General features: G+C 51.6%; 1 protein-coding gene across 2 annotated transcripts; it reads right to left on the bottom strand.

The window, feature by feature from the left end:
* Positions 1-5,242: 5,242 nt before the first annotated feature.
* Positions 5,243-21,550, bottom strand: STMN3 (stathmin 3). 2 transcript variants are annotated; one of them, XM_058814777.1, is made up of 5 exons: positions 21,307-21,550; positions 11,329-11,424; positions 10,807-10,982; positions 10,133-10,324; positions 5,243-9,654 (listed from the first exon to the last, which is right to left on the bottom strand). In XM_058814777.1, the coding sequence occupies exons 1-5, from the start codon at positions 21,323-21,325 to the stop codon at positions 9,595-9,597; spliced, it is 543 nt and encodes a 180-aa protein (XP_058670760.1). In that variant the 5' UTR covers positions 21,326-21,550; the 3' UTR covers positions 5,243-9,594. The 2 variants fall into 2 exon arrangements, with proteins under 2 accessions (XP_058670760.1, XP_058670759.1); XM_058814776.1 differs by lacking the exon at positions 21,307-21,550 and having other exon boundaries at positions 11,329-11,446.
* Between the last annotated feature and the right edge of the window lie 3,467 nt (positions 21,551-25,017).

Consider the following 25,017-nt stretch of genomic DNA (forward strand, 5'->3'; position numbering starts at 1 on the left):
AGCTTCAGGATGCCCCAGACATCCTGCCCAGCATCACGGGACTGAACCCCACGTGTGCTGCTGAAATGCCTCTGGGCAGGAACCAGCACTGAATGGAGGAAAAGTGGGCTGGAACCATAAGTAATCGAAAAAGTGGCTAAAACACACCGGCAGTGGGGCTGTGGAGGGGGACAAGGGGCACCCCAGCTCTACCAGGACTCAAGGTGTCCATGCCTGTCCCTCCTGGTGCACCTGGCAGGGGGCTGAGAGCGCATCAAGGGATGTGGAAAGATTTGGGGTGAAGTGAGGAAGAAAACATAAAAGGAAAAAAAGCATAGCACAGCAGGGAGAGGAGACAGATCTTTGGGGTGCAGCACCAGGAGGGCAGAGAGACCAGATTACACTGTGTGCAAGGCTGTGCACAGAGAGGGGGATGCAGTGTGGATGGAGAGAGGGGATGCATGGTGGTTTTAGGGGGGTTAAACAGAGCTGCACATGGGGTGCCAGAGGGTGCCCAGGGATCCACGGACAGAGGAGATGGAGAGCTGCACAGACAGCACAGGCGGGGGGTTGCAGCTGCACGGGGTGGGGGGACACAAACTGGGGGTGCACGACTGGGGGGCTGCCCTGAGAGCGACAGGGAAGATGCAGGACGAAGGCGAGCCCCAAGGAGGGGTGAAGAAGGCAGAGTGCGGCACAGGGGGACCCAGAGAGGGGATACCCGGGGGGCTGCAGGGCTGGGGGATACTGGGGGGCGGTTTGCAGAGCGGGGTGCCCGGGGGGCTGCAGGGATGGGGGACATTGGGGGGCGGTTTGCAGAGCGGGGGGCTGCAGGGATGGGGGACATTGGGGGGCGGTTTGCAGAGCGGGGTGCCCGGGGGGCTGCAGGGCTGGGGGATACTGGGGGGCGGTTTGCAGAGCGGGGTGCCCGGGGGCGGAGGGCGCTGCACATGGAGGCTGCCGGGGGGTCTCCCGGGGTGCCCCGGTGCCGAGGCTGGCGGGCGGGCAGGGGGTGCCCCGGTGTCGCCCCGGTGTCCCCGTTCCCCCCCCATCCCCCCGGTTCCCGTTGCGGGGCGGCGCGCGCGGGAGGGGGTGGGGGTTGCGGGGGGCCGAGAGGGGCGCGTGGGCGCGCTCCCGCTAGCAGGGAGGAGGAGGAGGAGGAGGAAGAGGAGGAGGAGGAGGCGGGGGGGCCGCGGGGCGGGCGGGCGGCCGGGCGCTGCCGCCGCCGCCGTAACGTCCTGACGCTCCGCAGGGACCCGGGCGGCGCGTGCGGCGGAGGCCCCGCGGCGGGCGAGGCCGCGCCCGGCGCTTACCTCGGGCCGGCGTCCCGCGGGCGCCGCTCGGGCTGCGGCGGCGGCGGCGGCGGGCGCTGGGGCCGGGCGGCGGTGGGCGCGGGCAGGGCGGCGGCGGCGGGGCCGGGGGGAGCGGGGCTCCGCCGCGCGGCTCTGGGGCCCCGCGCAGGCGCACGGCCCGCACCGGCTACCGAGACTTATTTGGCGCGGGCGCCGCGGCCCGCGCTCCCCGTGAAATAGGGACCGGGCGGGCGCTCTGCGCCTGCGCCGCCGCCGGGCGGGGGTGGGAGGGGGCGCGGCGCGCGCCGCCGGGGGGTCCCCGCGCGCGGGGTCTTGCGGGGGAATGCCCCATGTCACCCCCCCCCCCCGTGTTCCCCCTTGTGTCCCCACCCTGTGTCCTCCGTACCCCCCGTGTCTCCCTTCTGTCCCTGGCCCGTGCCCTTCGTGCCCTCCTCCTGGTTGCCGGTACCCGCCCGTCCCCTGTGTGTGTCCCCTGTGTGTGCCCCGCACGCTCCCCGTGTCTCCTGTCTGCCCCCGTACCGGGTACACGGCGTGCCTTCCTTTGCCCTCCTGCGTGCCCCCCGTGTCCCCCTCCAGGGTTCTGCAGGCTCCCCGTGTCCCCTGTATGTCGCCCCCGGGCTGTGTGCCCCATGCCTGTCTCCCGACTGTATCTCCTGTGTGCCCCCATGTCCCCTACCTGTCCCTAGCTGGGGTCCTGCATGACACTTTTTCTCCTGTGTCCCTCTGTGGCTCTCCAGGGTTTTGTGAAAGGCCTCAGCTGTTCCTGGCTGAGCATTTCCTTGAACACTTCCAGTGATGGGGCAGCCACAGCTTTTCTGGGCAGCCTGTGCCAGGCCCTCACCGCCCTCACAGGGAAGGATTTTTTCCCAATATCCCATCTAACTCTGCCCTCAGTCAGTGTGAAGCCATTCCCCCTTGCTCTGTCACTCCAGGCCCTTGTCCAAAATCTCTCTCCATCTCTCTTGGAGCCTATTTAGGCACTGGAAGGGACTTTAAGGTCTCCCTGGGGCCAGCATTTAAACATTTCCAGCATTTAAAAAGTGCCCTTGAGCAGTTTGTTTCAAGGCTGTTTTCCTCCTTGAGCCATCCCAAGCTGCTGCTGGTCCTTACCAGCACTAACTCTCGAGCTGTGACTGCTCTCTGTGTTTCCCCAGCCACCACAAGCTGTCACAAGTTTTGGTTAATTTCTGCCATTTCTGTGCCTGTGAGGCCCAGGGTTTAGGAGGCACTCAAGAATTTCTCAGGGAGGACTTTTAGCATGATTTTACCACATTGCACTTCTTCTGTGAGTAGGTGGTTAACACGTTCTGGGAACGGATGAGCGAGGCCAGAGGCCCCAAAAATCGTGAATCCCTTTTGGAAGCACTTGCTGTGTTTCCATTCTGTCAGCTTTTCACAGCTACTGGGTGGGTGGCTTTTCCTGACAGGTGTTCAGGTGGCGTTTGGTCTGTTTAGTATTTTTTTACACAAATTTCTAATGATCCTGTCTGATGTATTTGTGGTGGTTTATTTAATGGTTTTGGGCTTTTTTTTCCTCTAAGGCTCTTCTTCTTCTTTTTTTTTTTTTTTGTCCTCTGGAAACCAACCCTGCCTTATAACCAGCTGCCACCTCTATTTCCCTCATGCTCCCCCTCACCAGTCTACCCCAGCTAATACCATTAAAGTGATATTAATTCCACAAGGAATTGTATTTCTTTTCCTTCCCTGAGATAACCAGTGATAACCAGCAATGTTAAATCACCCACCCAAATGGTGACTCCCTTTTCCATGGAAGCATATCTGTCTCTCTACCAATGCCACTGCTGCATCCTTTGGACTCCAGTGGGGTGGGACAGGACAGATAAAAGGTCCCTTTTTCCACTAAAACCATCTCCCTACAGTGCCCAAGAGCAGTGTCCTTATCAAGGTGGTAAGAAGGCAGCAAACCCCCAGTCATGCTGCCCTACTCCAGTTTTCCCTCTTGGAAAGCAAACCTGGCTTTTCCTGTCAGATCCCCGGACACAGGAAGGTCCCTGTGCTCCTCCTCGCACAGAGGATGGGATGATTTCACCTCCTGGCACCCAATCTGCTCCCTGCTCTGCCCCTTTATCAGTGGGCAGACCTGCTCCAGCCATGGTGCCAGTGAGGCTGCCGAAACAGGGTGAGCTGTTGTCTTTCAAACCAAATCACTCTGCAACATTTCTGGGTTTTGCCTGCCCAGGTGAGCCTTTGCACTCATCCTGGCAGAGTCTCTGATCCCTTCCCTTACTCAAGCACTTTGTAGGGATCCCTCCCAGAATTATGTAGGTATTTTGCTTTCTTGGTTTTGATTTTTTCCATAAGGAACTCTTGACATGCACGGAGTGACAAGACAGGGGCATTGAGAGGGGGCAGGGTGAGATCGGATATTTGGAATAAATTCTTTCCTGTGAGGGTGGGGGGACCCTGGTGCCCAGAGGAGCTGTGGCTGCCCCATCCCTGGAGGTTCTCAAGGCTGGACAGGACTTGGAGCAGCCTGAGGCAGTGAAAAGTGGTAGGAACCAAACCATTCCTTGATTCCATGATTTTGTGGGTGCTGGAGTGTGGTTCAAGCCTTCAGTATTGTATCTTCAGCACTCAGCCCCACAGGGCTGCATGGTGGGCAGGGCTGGAAGGTGGTGGGAGCCTCTCCACAATTCCATCTGCTCCTCCTGCCCCATCCTGCCCCAGCAGATCCCATGCCTATGTGGTTTTCTCCTTCAGATAACAAAAGGATGAAGGATGTCTCTTGAATTAACTAGCTGGGAGCTGACCATGCTTGGTCTCATCAATATATCTCGAATTGTCTGGCACCAAGGGCTGTGCCTGTTTTCCTAAGACAAATGCAGGGGGTTTCTTTGCTACATCCACGTTTTAGAAGAGCCTGGGTTACTGGGCTGTATCAAATCTCAGAGGAGAAGGGAGCAACGCTGCGTTTGCAGTCAGGTTGTTATCTCCGGAATCAGGAAGGTCAAGCTGCAAAAATAGAATTCCTGTTTGTGCGGGCAGCAGCATCCTGAGGACACGTGGGAAAAGCATCAGGCATGGGCTGCTTGCCACTGCCACCACCGTGATGGCCCCAGCACTGTCCTGGCACCGTTCTCCTGGCACTCTCCTCCCTGCCCTTACAGAACAGGGAATTAAAATTAAAATCCCTCCTGCCTTCCCCTCAGTTTGTCTCCTTGTGCCCCAGTGCTGCTGCGCTCTGTGGAGAGTCTCCCACACTGGTTATTTTGATGGGATCACACGATGTAGGACAGCCCAGGAGGATGCTGCCATTTCAATATCCCCTCAAGGACAGGGAGGACAGTGGCCAGTGACACTGGGCACCACTTGTGGTGGCAAAAACCCTCCCCAAAATGCAGGTGGGGGAACCTTTCCCCAGCAGCAAGGAAAGCACCCAGGCACCCTCTCACACATGTCCTTGAGGATTACAAACTTCCCTGTTTTCAGTTTTGGATCTTTTTGTGTACCTGACTCCAGGGATGGGATTGGGAGCATTGGCCATGCAGGGTCTCATGGGTTGGGTCCATCTCCCTGAGCACTGCAGCCCTGCTCCCTCCCACTCTGGATCCTTTCTCAGGAAAAGCTCATAAAGAAAACACTGGATTTTTAAATAAAGAAGCTCATGTGGTTTCCAGAACTGCACTTGTATTTGTAACTTTTTTGTATCTTTTTCGATCTTCCTACATAAAGACTTTGCACACCCTCACTCCCAGCCACGGGAGTGGCAGCAGGACCCTCATTAAAGGATTTATTACATTGTCCCTCTGAGAATGGTGATAAACTGTCAATTTCTGTCTCTTTCATGCTGTGTGAAAAAGCAGTCACTGAGCATTCAGAGGATTAAGGTCTATTTTGTTAAATCTTTAGGTCAATTTTCTGTTTAATGCTGTTTATTAGTATTCTTACAATACAAAGAGAAGCCTTGCAACTGAAACAACCCGGAGAGAGACGGACACATACAGTTTCATACCAACTTTATTTCTTTTTTTTTCCTTTATTTTTTTTTCATGATCACTTCTTTTGCACAACAACAACCTCAAGTTGACAATGAAATGCACGTGGCAGACCGAAGGGAACCGGACAAGGCTCTGTTAGGGATGGAAAGTCTTTCCATGACACTGTGCCAGCTCCCCACCCAGCCCAAGGGATGTGACCCCAGCTGTGGCAGGAGGAGCACATCCTGCCCGGGGTGCTGAGCCCTGGGCTGACAGCTCAGCCCTGTGCCCACACAGTCGCCTTCCAACCCTCTCCTGCAGCCACGGGCCGGGGTGTTCCTCCCGGCGTGCACAGCTGCCTATCCCTGCTCCATACTTTGGTACTTTCCATTTCAGAGCACTTTAGAGATGTGGAGGCATCAGCTCTCCTGTGGTTCCTGTGGGGAGGCAGCATCTCTGTCCCCTTGTCAAAGGGTGTGGGAAACTGAGGCACAGGGGATGCCAGGGCAGGGATGCCCAGCTGTCCCCTGCATCCCTGCACCCCGGGGACCACAGGGCACCCACACATAGGCATGGGCCAGCGCCCCTCTGCTGCTTTACTTAAAGACAACTGACTACACTTTATTGGTCTTGCTGTGTCATCTCATCCCTAGCATGGAGAGTAAGAAATCTCTAGCACCATAAACAGCCATTCCCTGACTCATTTCAAGTGGTATCAGAGTGAATGTGCATATATGGTTTCCACGGATGCGTTTCTGTGCGCGTGTGCACGGCCGGGTGCACAGCCACTGCCACCAGGACAGGAATGCCATGGGAGGGACAGAACAAACCCTGTGAGACAGGATTGCAGAGCCAGGGCCAGAGAGTCGCTGGGCTAAGCTAAAGCAAGCAAGCTGAAGTTTACATTTGAAAGGGAGCAGCAATACCGACCTACCCCCGAGGTAGGATGCGTGCAACTCCTCAGCTCCCACTGGCCCTGGAAGGTCAACTCAAAGGGAACCCCACAACTGGGTTAGAGCAAGATTTTTATTGACTCCAAAATAATAAGAAGGAATAGGCTCAGTCCAGAAGCAGTCAGAGGGGCCAGCATCCTTGGAAGTGCCTATTTACAGGCAGAGTTGAGCTCTGCTCTGTGGAATAATGTGGGCACAGAGCTGTAGTTTGGGCTGTTGTGCCTTTCCTACAGCTTCACCCATTGCCTGGCTGTTGGTGCCAGCTGGGAGCTCATTTTAGCTTCAGCTCCTCATTCTTCCCAAATCAAAGGTTCTTCTCCAGGAGGGCTCTTGGAAGGCCTATGCATGCACATAATGATGTCACCCTCCTGGCTTTCCTCCCTCATACTGCTGCCACTTGACACCCAGGCAGGGTGGGTGGGTGCCCTGAGGATGCTCCCCCTACAAGGCACATTCCCATGTCCATATGATGCTGCTAAAATGGGGCTGGAAACTGTTGGTTCAGAACTCAATTCATAAACACCTTCAGGGATCAGTGGAGACCTCAAACCCCCCAGCAAGGAAGGTGACCCCAAGAACTAAAGGAGTTGCATGCCGTGTCCACATCCACAATACATGGGAATGCTCCAGGAATGACACAGGCTGGGGCAGTAAGGATGTTAATGAGGATACTTAATTAGTCTCATTTGAGGCATGAAGTATGCAGCTGCACATAGCCAATAGCATGAAGGGATATGGGAAGGCATGGAATAGCCATGATCCTGGCCATGCCACGTGCTGCAGGTTGGGTACAGCGCTGCATGAGCTCCTGGCCACAATGGGTTTGGAGCAGTGGGTGGACACCCCTCATCCAGCCAACACCATGCAGCCAAAGCAGTCACACAATTCCCTGATAGTGCCCAGTGGCACTGGACAAGCTCCTGAACATCCCTATCAATCCACCTGCACCAGGCAAACTCGGCTCTGGGACACGTGAAGCCTCTGGCTCCACAGCTGAGGCTGCTTCCTTGGCACAACATGTCTCAGCAGCAGCTCCCTGACTTTACCCATGCACAGCTCTCCCTGCTCCTCCCTGCAGGAGCTTCTCCTGCAGGAACACATTTCCCAGCCATATCCACTGTCCCTCACTGCACCAACCTGATGGAGGGGAGAAAAATTAGTTTCCCAGTGCTCACACCTGCATGAGCACCATCTGCCAGGCCATTCTGCACTTGCCATGGGAATTTTTGCCAGGAAAAGCTATTGCAAGAATGAGTCTCCACTTGAGACCCATCTGGGCTCCAGGGAGGGGGAAGAGAGGGACATAGGGCAGCACAAGGGACTGAGAGAGAAGATCCAGGCAGGAACTGAGCCTGGAGACTCAGGAGCTGTTTGGGAGGATGGCTCTGACCAGCACAACCTGTTTACAGCTCTCTTCCAGCACATGCTAAACTTGACAGATCCTCCAGCTTCCGCTGGGTTGCAGGGAACCACCTGGAACCTCCACACAGGGAGGTTTAGATCAACACTAAATTAGATGTACTAGAACTGAAGCATCACCTCTATTCTTCTCTCAGCCCTTCCTTCTCCTCCCAGCACGAGGAGCAGCCGTCCCCGCTCTCACTGCCCTGCCTGCAGGACTCGGCTGCCTCCAGCTCCCAATTCCATCATTTTCCATCTGCTCTCTGCTCCAGCATCCCACTGGCACCCTGCCTTCACCTGGCCCAGCCTCCGACTCCTTCTGAGCCCCCAGGAGAGAGTGAAAATGGCCATTTCTCTTGTTTTCAACTCTTGCTCATGAGTACAACATTTCTGATAATAATAATCATAATAATCATAGTACTAAAAACAGTATTTACAACAAGCTCCAGGTCAGAATTACACACCAAGCAAACACTCAGCACCACAGAGAGTAGGACAGGGTTAATATCTCGCAGATACCTTCTCAGATCCCACCAACGTGGGACACAGACATTTGACAGTTTCAACCATTTCTTACACACAAACATTTCATTTAAATTACTTCTTAAATTTTTTTTTAAACTTTTTAAAATTTCTCGTCACTATATGGATGAGGTGATGCTGGCGGTGATGCCGCGCTCTACACAAATGCTTATCTAAGACAGCTGCTACTATAAACTGATCATTAGCTACTGATAAGAAATTCAACCCTCAGTTTCCTTCTTTGCCCTAAATCTAATTTTCTTTTGTCACTGACAGCACAGGAGCTTTCTAACAGCCCTATTGTCCCCCCAGAGCAGGAGGAGGGCTTTGGGAGTAAGGTAGCCCTTCCTTTTAGGAGCAGAGTCCCTTGACATCAAGCCATGGCCATGGAGGGATCTCTCCCACATCCAGCTGGGAATTCAGTGGAGATCAGAAGAGAGCCCCAGGATTTGGTCTCCAGCAATCTACCCTGTGATGGCCCCAAAGAGCCACATCCATCACTGGAAAGAGGGAAGGATTCTTCTGTTCACTAAAAGGCAATTTCACAACCACGCACCGTCTTTGTTGGATTTGCTTTCCTAACAGAGTAGAATCCTATCTGGTGGGAGCACTGGGGAGCCCACAGAGGACTGAGGGTTTCTCCAGGGCTCCCACGGAGCTGGAAATGCAATCACCACCCACAGCTCTCCCAGGCAGAGCAGCCAAGACCTCTCAGTCCCCACTCAGCTGGGGAGAGGGTGGCTCAGTGGCCAGCCAGGGCACCAGGCAGTGCCCACCGTGACAGGGACTTGCTGTGATGTGACACCTGGCACCAAGCTTTGGGTGGAGCCCCTCAGCTTCCATACAGGTTCTCAAAAATCACCCAAAGGTGAGGGCTGTGGCCACTGCCTACCTGGGCTGGCTCTGAAGGCAGCCAAAAGATGGGGGTTCTGCATACTGCAACTCCTGAGCCGTCCGTCCCTTTCCTTCCTCTCTCCCACCATAGGCAAACAGGAGACTGCTCCCTATTTTGCTTCACACACAGAAATTATCACTTATTTCCCATTTTTCTGAAACTGATATTTGGCTCAGAGCAAACACCAAGAGGAGGAAAAGCCCCGGATAAGAAATCCGTATCTCTGTGACACTGATGGTTGAATTTATTAATATCTTCGTTTGTTTTTTTTCTTTACATCCGTTTAAGAAATATTTTTTTTAAAAAAAGGACAAAACCCTCCAAAGAAGCTGTTTGATTGGCTGATTGACTGATTGATTCTCTATTTGATGTGAACTAGCTGCTATTCTGCTTAGAGGTCCCTATGATCTGTGAATCCCCACAAGCACTGACAATTAGGGATGCAGAGAGAAGCGTGTAGCTGGGGGACAAACACCGGGGAGGGGGGATGGAGAACCGAATGTTGCATCTAGACAAACAAAATAAAATGTGTTGGTTGGTTGACTGGTTGGTTTGTTAACAGGAATCAGGTGCTAGATGTGTAGAAAAGCCCTTTATCCAGAGATCTCCTCCCGCTGTTCCTTGTTCCTGCGGACCTCGGCCGCGTGCAGTTCCTGCAAAGATGGGAGAAATGACACCGGGCTAACACGCCCTGCTCTTGTGATCAATATTTTCCTCCTGTACACAGGATTTGCATCAGACATATAAAAAGAGACCAGTTTCTCATCCAAAACATCCCAAGGGTGTGGGAGTTACAGCTGCAAGGAGCGAAGAGGGAGCTTGGAGGTGATGGAACTTGCAGTGAACACGCTCCTGGCTCCTCTCTCCTGCAAAACCCTTCAGCCACACAGCCCACGGTGGGCCTGACACTGTGGCTTTGGACTTGCACTTATCAGATTATCCAGGCTTTGTTCTCTACCAACCTTGAAGGACATAACCCCCTCTTCACGCTGCTCTGGAGCAGAGCTCCTCCTCAGCAACCACCACCAAGGAGACACCCTGTCCCTAGCACCCTTCACCCTGGGACCAGACCCCATTTTCCATAAGGACCAGCCCCCCCAGCCCCCAGCCCTGTGCCGGGGTCCCACTCGCCTTCTCGCGGAGCCGCTCCCTCAAGGCAGCGAGGTGTGCCTCACGGATCTCCCTGCTCAGCTCCATCTTGTAGTTGAGCTTCTCCTCGGCCAGGCGGCTGAAGTTGTTGTTCTCCTCCAGCGCCTTGTGCAGCACCTCCCGCTCGTGCTCCCGCTTCTCCGCCAGCTGCTTCAGCACCTGCGCCTCCTGGGTCTGCCAGGGCATGGGGTGAGGCTGCTGGACAAGCTCTCCCAGCCCTCATCTCCCCAGAGAGGGTTCCTGACTCCCTCCTCTGCTCAAACCACTCTGCCACCCTCCCCTCCCCCCCATAACACAATCTTCTTGCTTGGAGGATACTTTTGGTGCTTTTTCCCTGCTGCCATAGAGTTGTCTAGGTTGGAAAAGCCCTCTGAGATCATTGACAACAGTTCCCCCAGCACTGGCCAGCCCACCACTAACCCATGTCCCCAAGTGCCTTGGTGATCCCATGGTGATGATGAGGATGGAGTTGAATTCCCTGCCTAAATCACACTGCAGAACCTCACTCCATGATTCCTATGTCTCACCTGACAATTTACAGTGGAATAACAAGTGTCAGAACACTTCCCAGCTGTTTTAGATTAATCTTGCTGAGTTTTAGGCTTTGGGGCAATTAGTAGCAGAAAGGTCACTGCTTCTACAGGACATCTCCTTACCTTCCTCCTCTCCTCTGCAGCCTCCAGCCTCCTCTGCAGCTCCTCCAGGGACAAATCCTTCTTCTTGGGAGGGGAGGAGAGGATTGGGCTCTCAGGAGATAAATCTGAAGGGGACTTCAGGATCACTTCGAAGCTCTGGCCTGATGCCCTCTTATCCAGCTGCTTCACCTCCATATCTTTGTGGGGAAAAAACAACAGTGACTCTGTGAACCTGTGCCCTTCAGGAGAGTGACCTGAGGTCGTCAAGCTCCTCACACAGGAATTAGGATCTTCCCATGTCCCAGTCTGGGTGATTTTATTTTATCTCCAGAATTTCTTGATTAGTGATCACCTTCATTCCCTCCATGCAAATGCAATTTATTTAAAGTCATGGCATAATTACAGAAAGGTCACATTGCTGTTAATACCTTGTGTGTCACCCTTGCATGAAGCAGAGAGACTCTGACTCTGGCAAGCTCCCACATTGCCTGTGGGAGAACAACCCAAACACTGCTGGAGCTCCTGTGGGAGCAGGTTACCTACCTCCATACTGGTAGATGGTGTTGGGATGGGGCTGGGTGTGGAAACAGGAGCAGATGAGGGAGAGCAGAGACAGCTCCTTCATTTTCTCCTTGTAGGCTGAAAAATATGAAATAGCCATGAGAGAGATTCTAATGGCAACAGCATCTTTTTTTCATGGAGAAATTAAGCAAGTATCCCATCTGCAGCTATCAGACTCTATGGAAGCTTTTCCATGCAGCCAGGAAATCCCAGGAGTGTCTGATCTAGAGCAGCCTAAATTAGCTGCCAGTGTGGCAAATGTTATGGGAACACACAGAGCAGGGATTTAACACATCCAGAGGTTGAGTTTCTGTGCAGGGTTTTCCCTCCAAAGGAGCTGGGAGCTGCAGCCTGTGTAGTTAAACATGTTGGGACGGTTGCCCCACCCTTTCTCTGGAAGTGGAATTTCCAGTCTCTGAGATAAATGATGCCCACTGACACCTGGAAGCATTGCTCAACCCCTGGCCAGCTGGGAATATTTCATAATTCAGCATTTCTGAGGTGAGGGTGAAGAGGCAGGAGGAGGTCAGCAATGTGGAGAACAAATGGGCAGTTGGGTGATGAAACTGTTCAGGGGCTCTGGAACCAGGGGAAGAGCTGGACCCCAACTTCACAAGGCACCTCCTGCCCTGCAGCAGCAGCTCAGGGAGGATGTGGGTGGATGGTGGATTCTGCCTTCACCATGGCCCACACAGGCAGAGGATGGCACAGTCTGTGACCACAATAACAGTCACAGTCTGTGACCTGTCCTTCTGCAAAGGACAGCAAACACTCAATCCTTTCTGCTACTGTGAGCCCTCCAGTTTGCTCTTTGCTCCTGTGACTGGAGGATGCACCACAGCATCCAAGTTCTGCCCCAACACAGATTGCAGCAATCTGCTTCTGGGGCAAAATTCACCTGTATTTTTGGAGTTCAGCAAAAGACAGTGAATTGTTTGCACAGTGCTGACAAAGAACCTCAGAATAGAAGGAGTTGAAGCCAGTGAGGTGTTCTGCCAGGCTGTCATGGCCTTTATCACATCAGTGAAACTCTCACAGCATCACTCCTACGAGCCAGGTCAGCAGCTGGGGCTCAGCACTGGGTGCTGCTGGTGAGGCTCTATCCTGGGCTGGCTCCTTGGGTGGCACCAGGCTCATGGGGACAGTGTTTTCACGGCTGCATGTCCTGATAACCTGCCCTGAGCATCCTTGTGCTGCCCTTCCTCCTGCCCCTGCCACAGGCACAGACATTCTGCTGTCCTGCCCTGGCCCTGCCCCTGGATTCCCCTCACATCCTGCTGCTTCTGCCCTTGGTTTGTCCCCTCTGTCCTCAGCTCCATTTCATGCTCCAGAGAGAGGTGACTCTGCAGCTCAGCTTCCAATGCCACCTTCAGAGCAGGACCCTCCCCCGGGCCAGGATAGGGAAATCCCCAGAACTCTGTGATCTGAAGAGAAATTAGACACAGAACAATTCCCCAGAAAAGTAACATCCTGTGTATCACGTGCCCTTAGGAACATCTTTCAGGTATTCTCCTCTGTCTTCCCACAGCTAATTGAGTGGGAAAAAACCTATGCCATTTCCATGCTTGCACTGATTTTTCCTCCTAGGTACAGAACTGCAGCATAACTAGCACCCTTCTTTTGCTAAACCACCATCCTTGAAGCTCAGATCTTGACTGAACACTTTTTTAGCTCGCCCCCCATTCTGATTTGAACTTCCTGCCCAGTCCTGTTGCCAAATGTAAACCAAATAGTGCCACACCAGCAGTGGCAGCCAGACATCTTTGATTTTGTTCTTAATGACAAAACCTCTGGAGAGCCTCTGAGAGGCCCAAAGTCGTGGCATGGAGCAGGAAGCTAATGCATCTCCTAATGTGCTGCCAAGAGCCCTGAGGAGGATCCCTGGGAATAGATGAGAGGCATTATCATTTATTATCATTTAGACATCCTCATTTAATACAAACAAACCAGTCAACAAGGTCGGTGCTCCTCCATTATGTCTGGTCCTGGGTGAAACCAAGGCATGAGGCAGATGTGCCACACCCCCGACCCCCTCATTTAATTCAATTTAATTGTCTGACAGCACTTGTCACAGAGCACAGTGCTTTGTGTTTCACAGGCTGCAGCACTGGTACAGGTGATTCCATGCTGCATTCCCTGCCTTTCGGGAGCTTTGCCGGGCTGATTTCACAGCTGCCTCCATTCCATTCCATCCCATTCCATTCCATTCCATTCCATTCCATTCCATTCCATCCCGTTCCGTCCCGTCCCGTTCCATTCCATCCCATTCCGTCCCATCCCATTCCATTCCATTCCATCCCATTCCATCCCATTCCATCCCATCCCATCCCATCCCATTCCATCCCATTCCATCCCATTCCATCCCATCCCATCCCATCCCATCCCATTCCATTCCATTCCATTCCATTCCATCCCATCCCATCCCATCCCATCCCATCCCATCCCATCCCATCCCATCCCATTCCATTCCATCCCATCCCATCCCATCCCATCCCATCCCATCCCATCCCATCCCATCCCATCCCATCCCATCCCATCCCATCCCATCCCATCCCATCCCATCCCATCCCATCCCATTCCATTCCATTCCATTCCATTCCATTCCATTCCATTCCATTCCATCCCATCCCATTCCATCCCATCCCATTCCATTCCATCCCATTCCATTCCATCGGGATCTCCCCTGTGCTGCTTTCCCTCCTGCAGAGCAAGCTGACCGTCCCTCTCTGCCAATTAAAACGAAGAGGAGCAGAGGGACAAAGGCCAGGGCTGCTGCAGGGCTGTGCTCCGTGTCCGTCCCCCACCAGCCCGCAGATGCCAATAGCGGCACACGGGGCCGGGGGGCGGCGGGGGAGGGTCCCGAGCAGCCCCCACTGCCGGGGGAGCAGCGGGAAGGGGCAGCGGAACCGGGACCCCCGGGACCCCCGGAGCCGCCGGGGCTGCGCTGCCCGCCCGGAGCTGTCCCGTAGCACCGGCACCGGCACCGGACCCCGGCAGGAGCTGTCCCTTCAGCACCTCCCATGCGGGGCCGGGCATGAAGAGAAGAATTATAGAATTATATAATTCCATATGTAATTGAAATTATAGAATCATAGGAGAACAGAATGGTCACGGGTTTGTTGGGATTGGAAAAGCTCTCCAAGATCATCAGGTCCAATGTTCCCCCAGCACAGGCAAGCTCACCATTAAATCATGTCCCCAGGTGTCCCTCTGCATGGCTTTTAAATCCACCCAGGGATGGTGACTCCACTGGGACCCTGGGCAGGCTGTGCCAGGGCTTGACAGCCGTTTTGGTGGAACATTTTCCTGATGTCCAATCTAAGCCTCCCCTGGCACAACTTGAGCCATGTCCTCTTGTCCTGTCACTTGTTAATTGGGACAGGAGGCCGAGCCCCATGCGGCAGCTCCCTCCTGTCGGGGAGTTGTGCAGAGTGAGAAGGTCCCCCCTGAGCCTCCTTTTCTCCAGGTTGAGCCTTCCCAGCTCCCTCAGCCTCTCCTGGTGCTCCAGCCCCTTCCCCAGCTCTGTTCCTTTCTCTGATCACAGACAACACACCCCTCAATGACATTCACACCCTGAGGAGCCCCTGGTGCATGCCCTGAGAGCTGCATGAGTCCCTGAAAGCCCCACACGTGTGCCCCAGAGCCAGCAGTGTCCCCCACACCTGTGGGACACAGGAGCAGCACAGTGGTGGCCTGGTGCTCATGACACATCCTGTGACAAGTAATTGTTTTATCAGGCTAAGACAAGAAAAGGCAAACTGTGAGGAGAGGTACATCCCCTGATTCTAAAATAAATACCCATAACCTCTGGGTTGCTATTTAGGAACCTGTGAAGTGAATATCAAACCTGAGATATCCTGAAGCAAGACTTGGGCTCAGTCACAGCTGCTTAAAACTCAGGGGTGAAACCAGCCAACCTCAGCACTAGAATTTGCTTCAGAAATATCTGCACTCCCATTTGCAATAGATTTAAGATTTTGAGGACATATTTATGCCAGTGGACAAAACCCTTGAACCAGGAAAAGACATGTGGCTGGCCAGAATCTGACATGGCCAAGGAGTTCCTGCCCAAAAAGGAGGGCTCTAGTGCACAAATGAACATATTTTAAGAACAATTAGACAGGGAATGCTGAACTTTTTATTTGAGGATCTATTAGAATTTTTACTTCTGTTAACTTAGGAAAAATAAATTCAGCTTGCACTGAACAAATATTTCATTTCTGTATAAATTAATCTGACTCAGGTCCTCAGGGACTTGATACCAAAGCTTGCTTCAGTCTCAGAAGTGCAGCAAAAACTCTGTATTGCTGGTGGGCAGAGGATTAGGGCTGTTCACTGAGGTGTGACTTACTGACATTTCACTTCTCTTTTAAGGCAAACACTGCAATAGAAGGAGAAATTCAGCAAAATTCATTCTCATTCGTTTGCCTCAGCAGCAAATTTATTCACTCTGGTAGGATCTTCATCACTGTGTCATGACATTTCACTGCTGTCATCAGAATTGGGGTGAAACATTGCAAATGACTGAGTTGTGTAAACCGAGAAGTGAATAAACTGCAGAAGTTAGAGATAATATATCAGTGTCTCATCCTCTAAAGTGGAGTGAACTCACATTTTGTTGGCTTTAGAGGAATTTGAGCAGTGATTAAGCTACAATCCATAAAGGTACAGCCAGTTCCTCAACCCTTATGAACATTTATGCCCTGCAATCAGCACAGGCTGATTCTGGTTTGGTTGTATCCCACCCCACACCCCATCAGCCAATCAATCTTTATTACATTTTTTCACCAGGTGTCCTGATTCTTCACCAAGGCACCAGGAGGCCCAGGGTGCTCCCAGCCCTCTCCAGACTCCTTTCCTGTGCTCCCTCTGCAGGGAACATCCTGCATTTCCACATCCCCTCTGCTGCTCACACCATCGATCCATGTAAAGTGTTTATCTCCAAGCCAAGCCCTGGAGACATTATCCAGCTGCTCCCCAAGTGCTGCTGGTGCCAGAGATGGAGGAACAGCTGGGAATGGCGTGGTGCAGGAGCAATGGGATTCATTTTCCTGCTCATGATGTGCCTGGATGGTGGGGCTTGAAACCTATTATTCATTAAAAATTTTGCTTTCTATTTCCTAAATACATAAAGCTAAATTGCTACCAGGTTTTGGGGTGGTATTTAATGGCATCCATCAAAATAGAGGGAAGCCATCTCAGCACAACACTGACATGGCATCAGTCACAGTGAAGCAGAGGAAGAGCAAGGTTAATTTATGTGAAATTTAAATGGATGAGAGTGGATGTGCTCTGACTGATAGCAGGGTCGGAGGAAGGTTATTACAAGAAAATAATTTGGTTTGTGAAGATAACTTTGGAGAAGTAAGAATTGCTTCCATAATGAATATTATCTCATGCAAAAATAAGAACAGGCCAATTATAAATGTAGTCAAAGCTTAAACAGAAGGTACAAAGACAGAACTGAGACCTCCAGTACTCCAGACCTCCAGAGACTGCAATGCCACACAAACAACAAAAGCTACCAGAGTCCTCAACAAGCCTTGAGGGAGCAGCAGGCTCCAGATATTCTCTCCTGCTATGAATCCTATCATAAAAATACTGGCCAGACCTTCAGTCTAATGCACTTCCACCTTCCTGCTGCCCAGCTTCCACAAACAAGTCAGCAGCAGATCTTACAGAGCCGGAAAACACTAATGGGGTTTTGTTTGGGTTTTTTTTTTTTTGTTTTGTGGGGGGCTTTTTGTTAGGGGTTTTTTTTTTTTTTTTTTTTTTTTTTTTTTTTTTTTTTTTTTTTTTTTTTTGAGGGGTTTGGAGTTTTTTCTTGCCAGCTCAGTAGTTGTAGCCCACACTGATGGTACCATGAGATCCAGGCCCAGCAGTTGCCATGGGCTCATGTGGAATCATCCATGAGAGCAGGCAGATGTGAGGTTTACTCTGCCTTCTGTCAGACATCTGCTAAACTACTGCCCAGGAGTGGTTTCCAATCACCCACCTCCTTCCCCCCAGCTTTTATTGGCAGCTCATGAATGTCACAACAACCCGGGCTGTGCATCAGCAAATCACTGGAGCTGTAGCACTGGAACATGTGAGAGAATATCCAGGGAAATCTCCTCTTGTGTGGGCTCAGCAACAGAGAAGGGCCCAAGCTGTGGAGCAGAGCCCTGGCTGGGGTTGCTGTTGGATGGAGGGAAGCATGGCCTGGGTTGCTTTATAAAGCAGAGGAAGGAACCCAATGGAAGCAGCCAACCCAGAGTGTTTGTGGATTTGAGGCAAACACGGGTTTGGATGGGGAGGTTTGGGTGAGACAAGCAGCTGTGAAAGAGCTGGGGAGATGATGAGGCAGCAGCTCATGAGACAGCCAAGGACAGAGCCCAGTGCCATGATGTGTCAGGTGTGTGATGTGCCATGATGTGCTCTGTAACCACAGTCATTTGGCTTCTTTGGATCTTGGTTTCATTCCCATTAACTGAGGATTATTGTATTTCCCCATTATATAGTGGTACTATTTGTATAAAAAAATTCAGAGGAGATAAGATTCTCTAGCAGGGCAATAATCATGTAGAGGTACCTTGAAAGAATAAAAGGATTATTTGGAAATATGCTGAGCAGCTCTTCACCATTTGGGAGATGCTGAAGTGCCACAGCACATGCGCATGGTCTTTGGTTGCCCTTTGGTTCTTTTGTATTTTCTAAATCACAGCCCATTGGTTTAACTCCCCTCTGGAGGGGAGACTTCAATTTTTGAAACATAACTCACATCTGGAGGAGTAAAGCCCATGTCAGTAGGACAGCTGTGAGGGATTAGCCAGGCATGTTTTTCCAGTTAATTTAGGGGTACAGAAGTTTGAGTGAGTTTCAGGTCCCCCCAAGGATTGTCATGAAGAATCATTGGCCTCGTTCACCCCTCTGCTGCCCACACTGCTGTCACAATGGCCTTATCTGCAGCCTTCTGGTTGCCACATCAGACCACTAAATCTCAGCTTTTACTCAAAAGAAGGAAAATGTGTTCATCTGATAAAACAGTGCCTTCAACAGATCTGAACCAACAATGACAGATTACAAGAAAGGGCTCCTTTGAGATATCTGAAGCATCTTCCCTGAGTCCACATGTCGCCATTAAACAAGATATTATTTGTATTTTAGAAAGAACAAGTATTTGCTAACTATTAGATCCCTTGTTTGGGTGCAATGGTGGGGGGAAAAAAAGCCTACAATAATAGGCTCTTTCGGCATGTGAAACTGAATTCCCAATAATTTTTAAGGCCATATAGCCTTTTTCAACAGCCAAAGAAAAAGACACTAGTTATTTCTTGAGAGCACAGCGAGATGGAGAGCTGGATAGAAAGGACTCTGACTCTCCAGCGTGGGCAGTAGAAATGTCAGGACAGGGCAGCACCACATGGTGTCCTTCAACACCACCCAGAAAAGGGATCAGGGGATAACCCAGAGTCACATGAAGTCCCTCAGCTCTCACATTTCAGTGCAGGACGGGAAAACCTTGTGCTCTGCCAAGGCCCATTTCCCATGCCCAGCCACGAGGCCGGGAACGCCAGGCTGGCGTTTCCTCCTGGCTCCACCCTCCCCAGACACGCCAATGCCGGAGACAGCCGGTGGGGATGTCACCTTGCGCATCATTTCAGAATCTCACGTCCCTTGATTCACCCCACCGTGCGGGGAGTCCCGCAACCCTGGGGAGCCGGACGGGCCGCTCCGAGGTGCACAAAAGCACAAAGCCCCGTGCGGATGCTGCGGGAGGAGGCGCGGGGGCTCTGCCCTGCCCGGAGCGGGGCCGGCACCGCAGCCCCGCGGGCACTGAGCATGTGCCGCCCATCCCGCCCCAAAACAGCCCCGGGGCCGGGAAAAACCGCCCCAGGGCACAGGGGGGAAACAGAGAGGGCAGCCCTGCTTCTTCTGATGCCCAGGGTTTGGTTGTTTGTTTAAACAAACCGAGCGGATCTTCCCGAGGGGGTTAAAAAGCCCCCGGGCAGCAGCCGCAGACTGCAGCTGCCCTGCCCTCCGCACGGAACTGGGAATAAAGAAGGAATAATGAAGAAAGCAAACGAGACTCATTCGTTAATTGAAGGATTCGTAGTTCTTTTTCTCCTGCTTTTCCAGGCTGCTCTCCATTGCTGCTGTACGAGCTGCGGGCGATGGGGAGATGGGGAGCTGCTCCCGCAAAGGCAGCTGGGCGAGGCTCAGCCCCGACCCTCCCTTGGCACACAGCGCCCTATTCTCTTCCCTGCCGCCACAGCACTGCTTTCCACGACTTCCTACTCCTTGAAATTGCTTCTCTGCTTGATCTGAGTCACAAGGAAGCCCCATTTCACGCTCCTTCATGATCTTAAGTCTCTTTGACAGTAAAACTGCATCTTCGAGAGAAGGAGATGTGCTGTGGGCATGCAGTGGGCTGGGAGGGTGAGAATGCACCAACTGGAAATCGCATGTTCTGCCTACGTGTGTCTCATCCACCACCTCGTCCATCTCAAGTTCGGTGCAACCTTGGTTTAGAGGGCTGGTAAGCCTGAGCCTTGCCTGCCACCCCCACTGTGCAAACCAGGTCCAACCCTGCTCGGTAGGGAAGGCAGGAGATGGGTGGCACCTCCCAGGAGTGCACTGCTGCAGACGCTATCGAGACAGGGATACTCGCAGGAATATATACAATAGCTGGAGGTTTTCTATCATAAACACGTTTTTACAGTGCTGTTTTATGTCTTTAATTGCATGCAAAGCCCACTCAGGATCAGCTGCGCCCTTATACTCCCCCCACATACACACCCCTCCATCCCTCTGTCCTTCCTTCCCCTGCATTTACTGGTCTTTTAAAAAGAGCAAGGAATAGAAAATGCATGGCAGGAAACCTCGGCAAAGGGCAGGGAAAGAAGCAAGAAGTGTTGCCTGGTTTCCTGCGGGCTGGGTCCCTGCCTGGGGGGCACAAAGCACTGCCTGCTCTTCCTTTTTGTCTGTCACTCCTGCTCAGCCCTCCAGCATCTCACTCCCCCCTCCCAAGCCCCTCTTTGTAGACTGCAGAATTCAGAGTCATTCCAAGAAAAAAAAAAAAAAAAATCGGTTTTCTAAAAGAAAAAGACCCTCTAAGCCCACCCACTGTTCATGGTACCATTTCAAGCTTCTCCTTCACCCACACTCTCAGTTTCAGCCACTTGAATTTCTCTTTCCCAGTCAAAGGGGGCAAGATGGGTCTGTAGGAAGCTGGACCGAAGCAGCACAGCATCCTTGGGCTGCCATCCTGAAGGCAGACCCGAGCAGGCTCCCGGGCAGCCGCGCTGCGATTGCCGGCGCTGCTGCAGGAGGGAGGAAGGGCTTCCCTTGCAGCATCTCATTTCACCCAACGCCATCAGAGGACCGCTCCCCTGTAGCATCTTCGAACCAAGAAATGTGAGCTGTGCAAGAAATCTGGGACTGGGAAACCCGGAGAATACACAAAAACCCATCCAGGTTATTCTAATTGGCTTTGGGGGATTTTTTAGGGCATTACCCAATTAGGCAATACATGATCTTCACAACACAAAATGTAATTTCTGATTTCCTTACATCCAGCTGCACCGTGTGCAATTTTTTTCTTAGGGAAAAAAAAAAAAAAAAAGCTCTACGACGTTACAAAAAGAATATTTAATTGGCACGTAGCAGCATCTTCTAATGGCACAATGAAATGGCAGCGATACTTTAAATTGGCAAGTTTATCACACGTGTATTCATATTAAAATAAAAAGCCCACCTGCTATCTTGCATCAGAGGGGTGTGTGTATGGGGGAGGAAGGGGAACAATGCTGCCATACCAGCTGCCTCCTCAGCACAGAACTCCCCCGAAACCCACGGAGGGAAAAAAAAAACCCAAAAAAACCCCAATCCAAACCTTCAGAATAATGATAAAAAACCATATCAAACTCGATGATTTTAGAAGCGCGTTGATGTCAAGCCCCGAGAAGGCGCCTGTCCTACCTGAGACGGTGCTGGCCATGCTGCGGCGGGAGCAGAGCGGTGCTGCAGGAGCGGCGGGAGCGCAGGAGCTGCGGAGGTGCTGCAATGCTGCGGGAGGCAGGACTGACTCAGCTGGAGGGGGCTGCAGCCATCCGCGGCGGGGAGAGGCTGGAGCGCCCACAGAAAGGCGAGGGGCGGAAAGAAAAAGCAGGGTCACTAGTTCAGAATATTAATGAGCGTATCAGGCCTCCTTTCCTGGGTGGCTTTGACGGCAAATCCCTCCCAGGCAAGCCTGCCTGCCAGGAACGCAGCCCCACGGCGGGGGGGGCGAGACACACCCAGCCGGGCGCTGGCAAAAGAGGATTTTTTCTCCTCTTCCTCCCTTTCTTGTCTGCTCGAGATGGGCTAAACTGTTTTTTCCCTTGCTGAAAGCAGAATTAAGCAAAATAATTGATTTTTTTTTCTTTTTTTTTTTTTTCTTTTTTTTTTTTTTCTTTTTTTTAACCCTCACCTGCAGGGCCAGGTTGGGGGTCTGGCTTGACTGGGCTGAGGTGTGAAACCCAAACCCCAAACCTTGCAGCAGCTTTAGGCAAACAGCACAGGGAGGAGGGATCCCAGCAGGTTTTTAGGCATGGGATTAGTTCTTTTTTTTTGCACCAGCACTGAGGCACTAAAGGAGCTGCAGTTTGAGATGGAAACTGCTGTAAAAGTAGAGGAGAAAGAGCAGAATGGAGCCTTTTGATTTCAGTGAGATTCTCTGGGTTTCTCCCCCTCCCTAGGCATCAGGACCTCTTTTCTTTTAATTTTCTGTCTGTTTTCTATAATTTCTATCATTTCCATTTTTGGGTATTGCCAGGGGCCAATGCTTCTGTGCTTTTAGAGCACCACACACACTTGGGAGCAAGGAATCCTCCCAAACCCACACATCTCCTGGCACGCTGCAATGCAGACACTCCCAAACAATTCCAGCTGCTGCAGAGAACCACAGGTTGTTGGAATACCTGCCAGTGCTCTGGCTTGCTCAGGGGTAGAAACCACAGTAAATTCACTTAGAAAGACCAGAGATTTTTCTACTTTCCTAATTTTTCCCCAATCTCAGAGTGTCATAACACTGTCATAGAAGAAAAGAAAAATAGAGAAAATGTCTAACTCAGAATAAAATGAACACTATCCACACATTTTCAAAATTTGTTTGCAAGTTTTTTTAATGACTTTTAACTGCTTCCTGTTCTGTCCAAGCCTTGTTTTGTATTTCCAACATCTCTCTGCTTTCTCCTTGGATTGAATTTCCAGGATTTGACAGGTTATCTTGTGTGTGCTTCAAAACCACCTTTGCCATGATCAGAGGAATGCAGCCATGCCAGGCACCTGCACCAGGGCAGTGATTTCCCCCTTCTGCTCAGGATGAACTCTGCCTTTGATATTCCCAGCAGTCCCAAGAGGGTCTGGCCACCTCTCACAATATTCTGGATCTTCTGACATCAATCCAGCACACATTTTATTCCTTTTATTGAGGAAAGGGTGTGGAATGATTTAAAGGTGCCATGGCCACGTGTCCCACTGGAATACACTGTGTGAGAAACAGGGAGCAAATTATTTGGAGGGTCAAGGTGGAAAGCTGTGTTGTTATTTCCCAGCAGTAAATGGACTGAAAGGCTCTGGACTATCAGGATTGAAAGAAACCAATAATTTGGGGGGAAAACAAAAGACTCAGAAAGACAACAAATGGCAACTCAAACCTCCTCTATCTGAAAAGGGGTAAATAACCTTCATGCCAACCACAGGAGTTTTACAGATGGCCCTTGTGGTTCTTTTGTCCCATTCCTGAAGGTTCCTGCTCCCCTGGATCTCATCTGGAAAGGGAGACCCTGCCTGGGCAGCCCCTGAACAAACATGGCCATTATTCACTTTGCACTTCTGCACAGCACAGTGCTCTCCTTGCTGGTGTGGTTCAGCCTCTTCCCCACAGAGGTTAAGGACCATCTTTCACAAGGTTTTTATTTAGTACATGGTTTTTCTTTTTCTTGAAAATGAAAAATACTTTATCCAAGATCTTAAAACCCAGGAATGAGTGGGAAGTGGAGATGGGCTGGTTCCTCCTGGCTGGGTTGTCACACAACTCTCTGTGCTGCTCAGTTTTGAAATCCTCCCTCTCCAAACTCTGGCTCTGTAATAACTCAGGGTCTATCCTAGGCAGACAAACACCAAGATGGCAATCCAGTGTGAGACCAACACCTTTATTTATCACGTCTTTATCCCAACAGATACTGCAGCTTCACTAAACCTCCACAACAAGGAAAGTATTTTTCTCTCTAAGCTTACAGCACATTTCCTCTGTTTGTTTTCAGAGGAGGCAGCCTGCAGCCCTGGTCAGGTGAGGTCACTGGTGCAGAGGAGCAGCTCCGGGAGCTGCGGGTGCTGACTCACGGCTGCTGCTGGGCACCTGCTGAGTCACAGCCCGCTCCTGCCTGGGCTGGGCACCTCCCAGCTCCCCTCTCCCTGCAGGTGACACAGCTTCTAGCAGCAGCACTGAAATAAGGCAGAAAAAAATCTCATTTGGTAAACTATTGCTATTGTTCTTCCACGTGGGAAAGATTTACAGGAAATAACAACAACAGAATATTCCATGTATTTATGAGGAGTTTTAAATTTATTTTTTCTTCCCTAAAGTTGTACCACACTCTCATTTCACAAAGGAATTTCTTTTGCAGCTTCATCATGCGTGACTGGTATCATATTAAAAGAGTTCACAGTCAGAAACATGAGCAAAACCAGCTGTTAAATTTTGTGTGGAGAACACAAAGTTCCACGGCAAAAACTCAGTGTTCTCCTGCTCATTCCCTGCAAATAAAGACAGTTTATGATCCAGGGAAGTTCAGCTCAAGGAATTTAAAGGCTGGCCACCAAAACAGCAACACCCATGAGCTCCCCTGACCCAACACCGTGACACAGGAGGCGCCACGAGTTTGGGAACAGAACAAACCACACAATGCTCAACTTACATAGTTTAAGGTTTGCTCCTTTTAACATGAGAACTGTTCTGCACGCAAACAAGCTGTGCTGCTGGCCAGGAGTAAAGCATTTTAAAGCTACAATAAAAGAAGCCACATCCTGTTCTACATCTATGCAGTGATAGCATGAGACACAGCAATACACCACAGAGATGAGTACAAAGTATTTTCTTCCTGCCTCCTCTCTCATCTAGCTGCATGAAACACAATTTTACAAAATTCGGGGACACAAGTAAGCCATGCTTATGCATTTATTGAAAGCAAATTCTTGCAAAAGTGGATAATTCATTAATCCAGAGCAGTTCACCAGAGTCACAGGGCCTGAGCACCTGGAGTGCCAAAGCCGGTCCTGGATGTGCCTGGATGCACTGGCAGGGGACTGGAGGGTGGGAGCACCGCGCTGCAGAAAAGCCGGGAACAAAGGCGCGGCACATTCACCCCTAACAAAAGAGACCCGTCAGAATTCATTACCGTTCCTATGGCAGGAGCTCAGCATAAAGCCACAGAGCCCTCCCACCTCAAACGCCGAGGGTTTCACAAAGAACCCCGCCGCGTTCTGCCCTCTCCAGCGAGCAGCGCCGCCCACGGGGAGCAGAGCCCGGCACAGAGCGCAGCGGGGCCCGGGACACGAACTGTGCCCGACGGCAGCGCTTGTCCTGAGCCCTGCAAACGGGGACAAACGCCACTCCCGGGGGGGCCTGCCGCGGGGGACCCTACAGGG

The sequence above is a fragment of the Ammospiza caudacuta genome, chromosome 15, assembly GCF_027887145.1.
Source record: "Ammospiza caudacuta isolate bAmmCau1 chromosome 15, bAmmCau1.pri, whole genome shotgun sequence".
NCBI classification, from domain to species: domain Eukaryota; kingdom Metazoa; phylum Chordata; class Aves; order Passeriformes; family Passerellidae; genus Ammospiza; species Ammospiza caudacuta.

What these genes read in the sequence shown, in the direction of transcription:
- STMN3 (XM_058814776.1), bottom strand. Translation starts at nt 11,446, where the DNA reads ATGGCTATTTCATATTTTTCAGCCTACAAGGAGAAAATGAAGGAGCTG. An exon ending in CACCATCTACCAGTATGGAG is followed by an intron (nt 10,983 to 11,328) that starts GTAGGTAACCTG and finishes TTCCCCACAAAG; the next exon opens with ATATGGAGGTGAAGCAGCTG. An exon ending in CTGCAGAGGAGAGGAGGAAG is followed by an intron (nt 10,325 to 10,806) that starts GTAAGGAGATGT and finishes ATGCCCTGGCAG; the next exon opens with ACCCAGGAGGCGCAGGTGCT.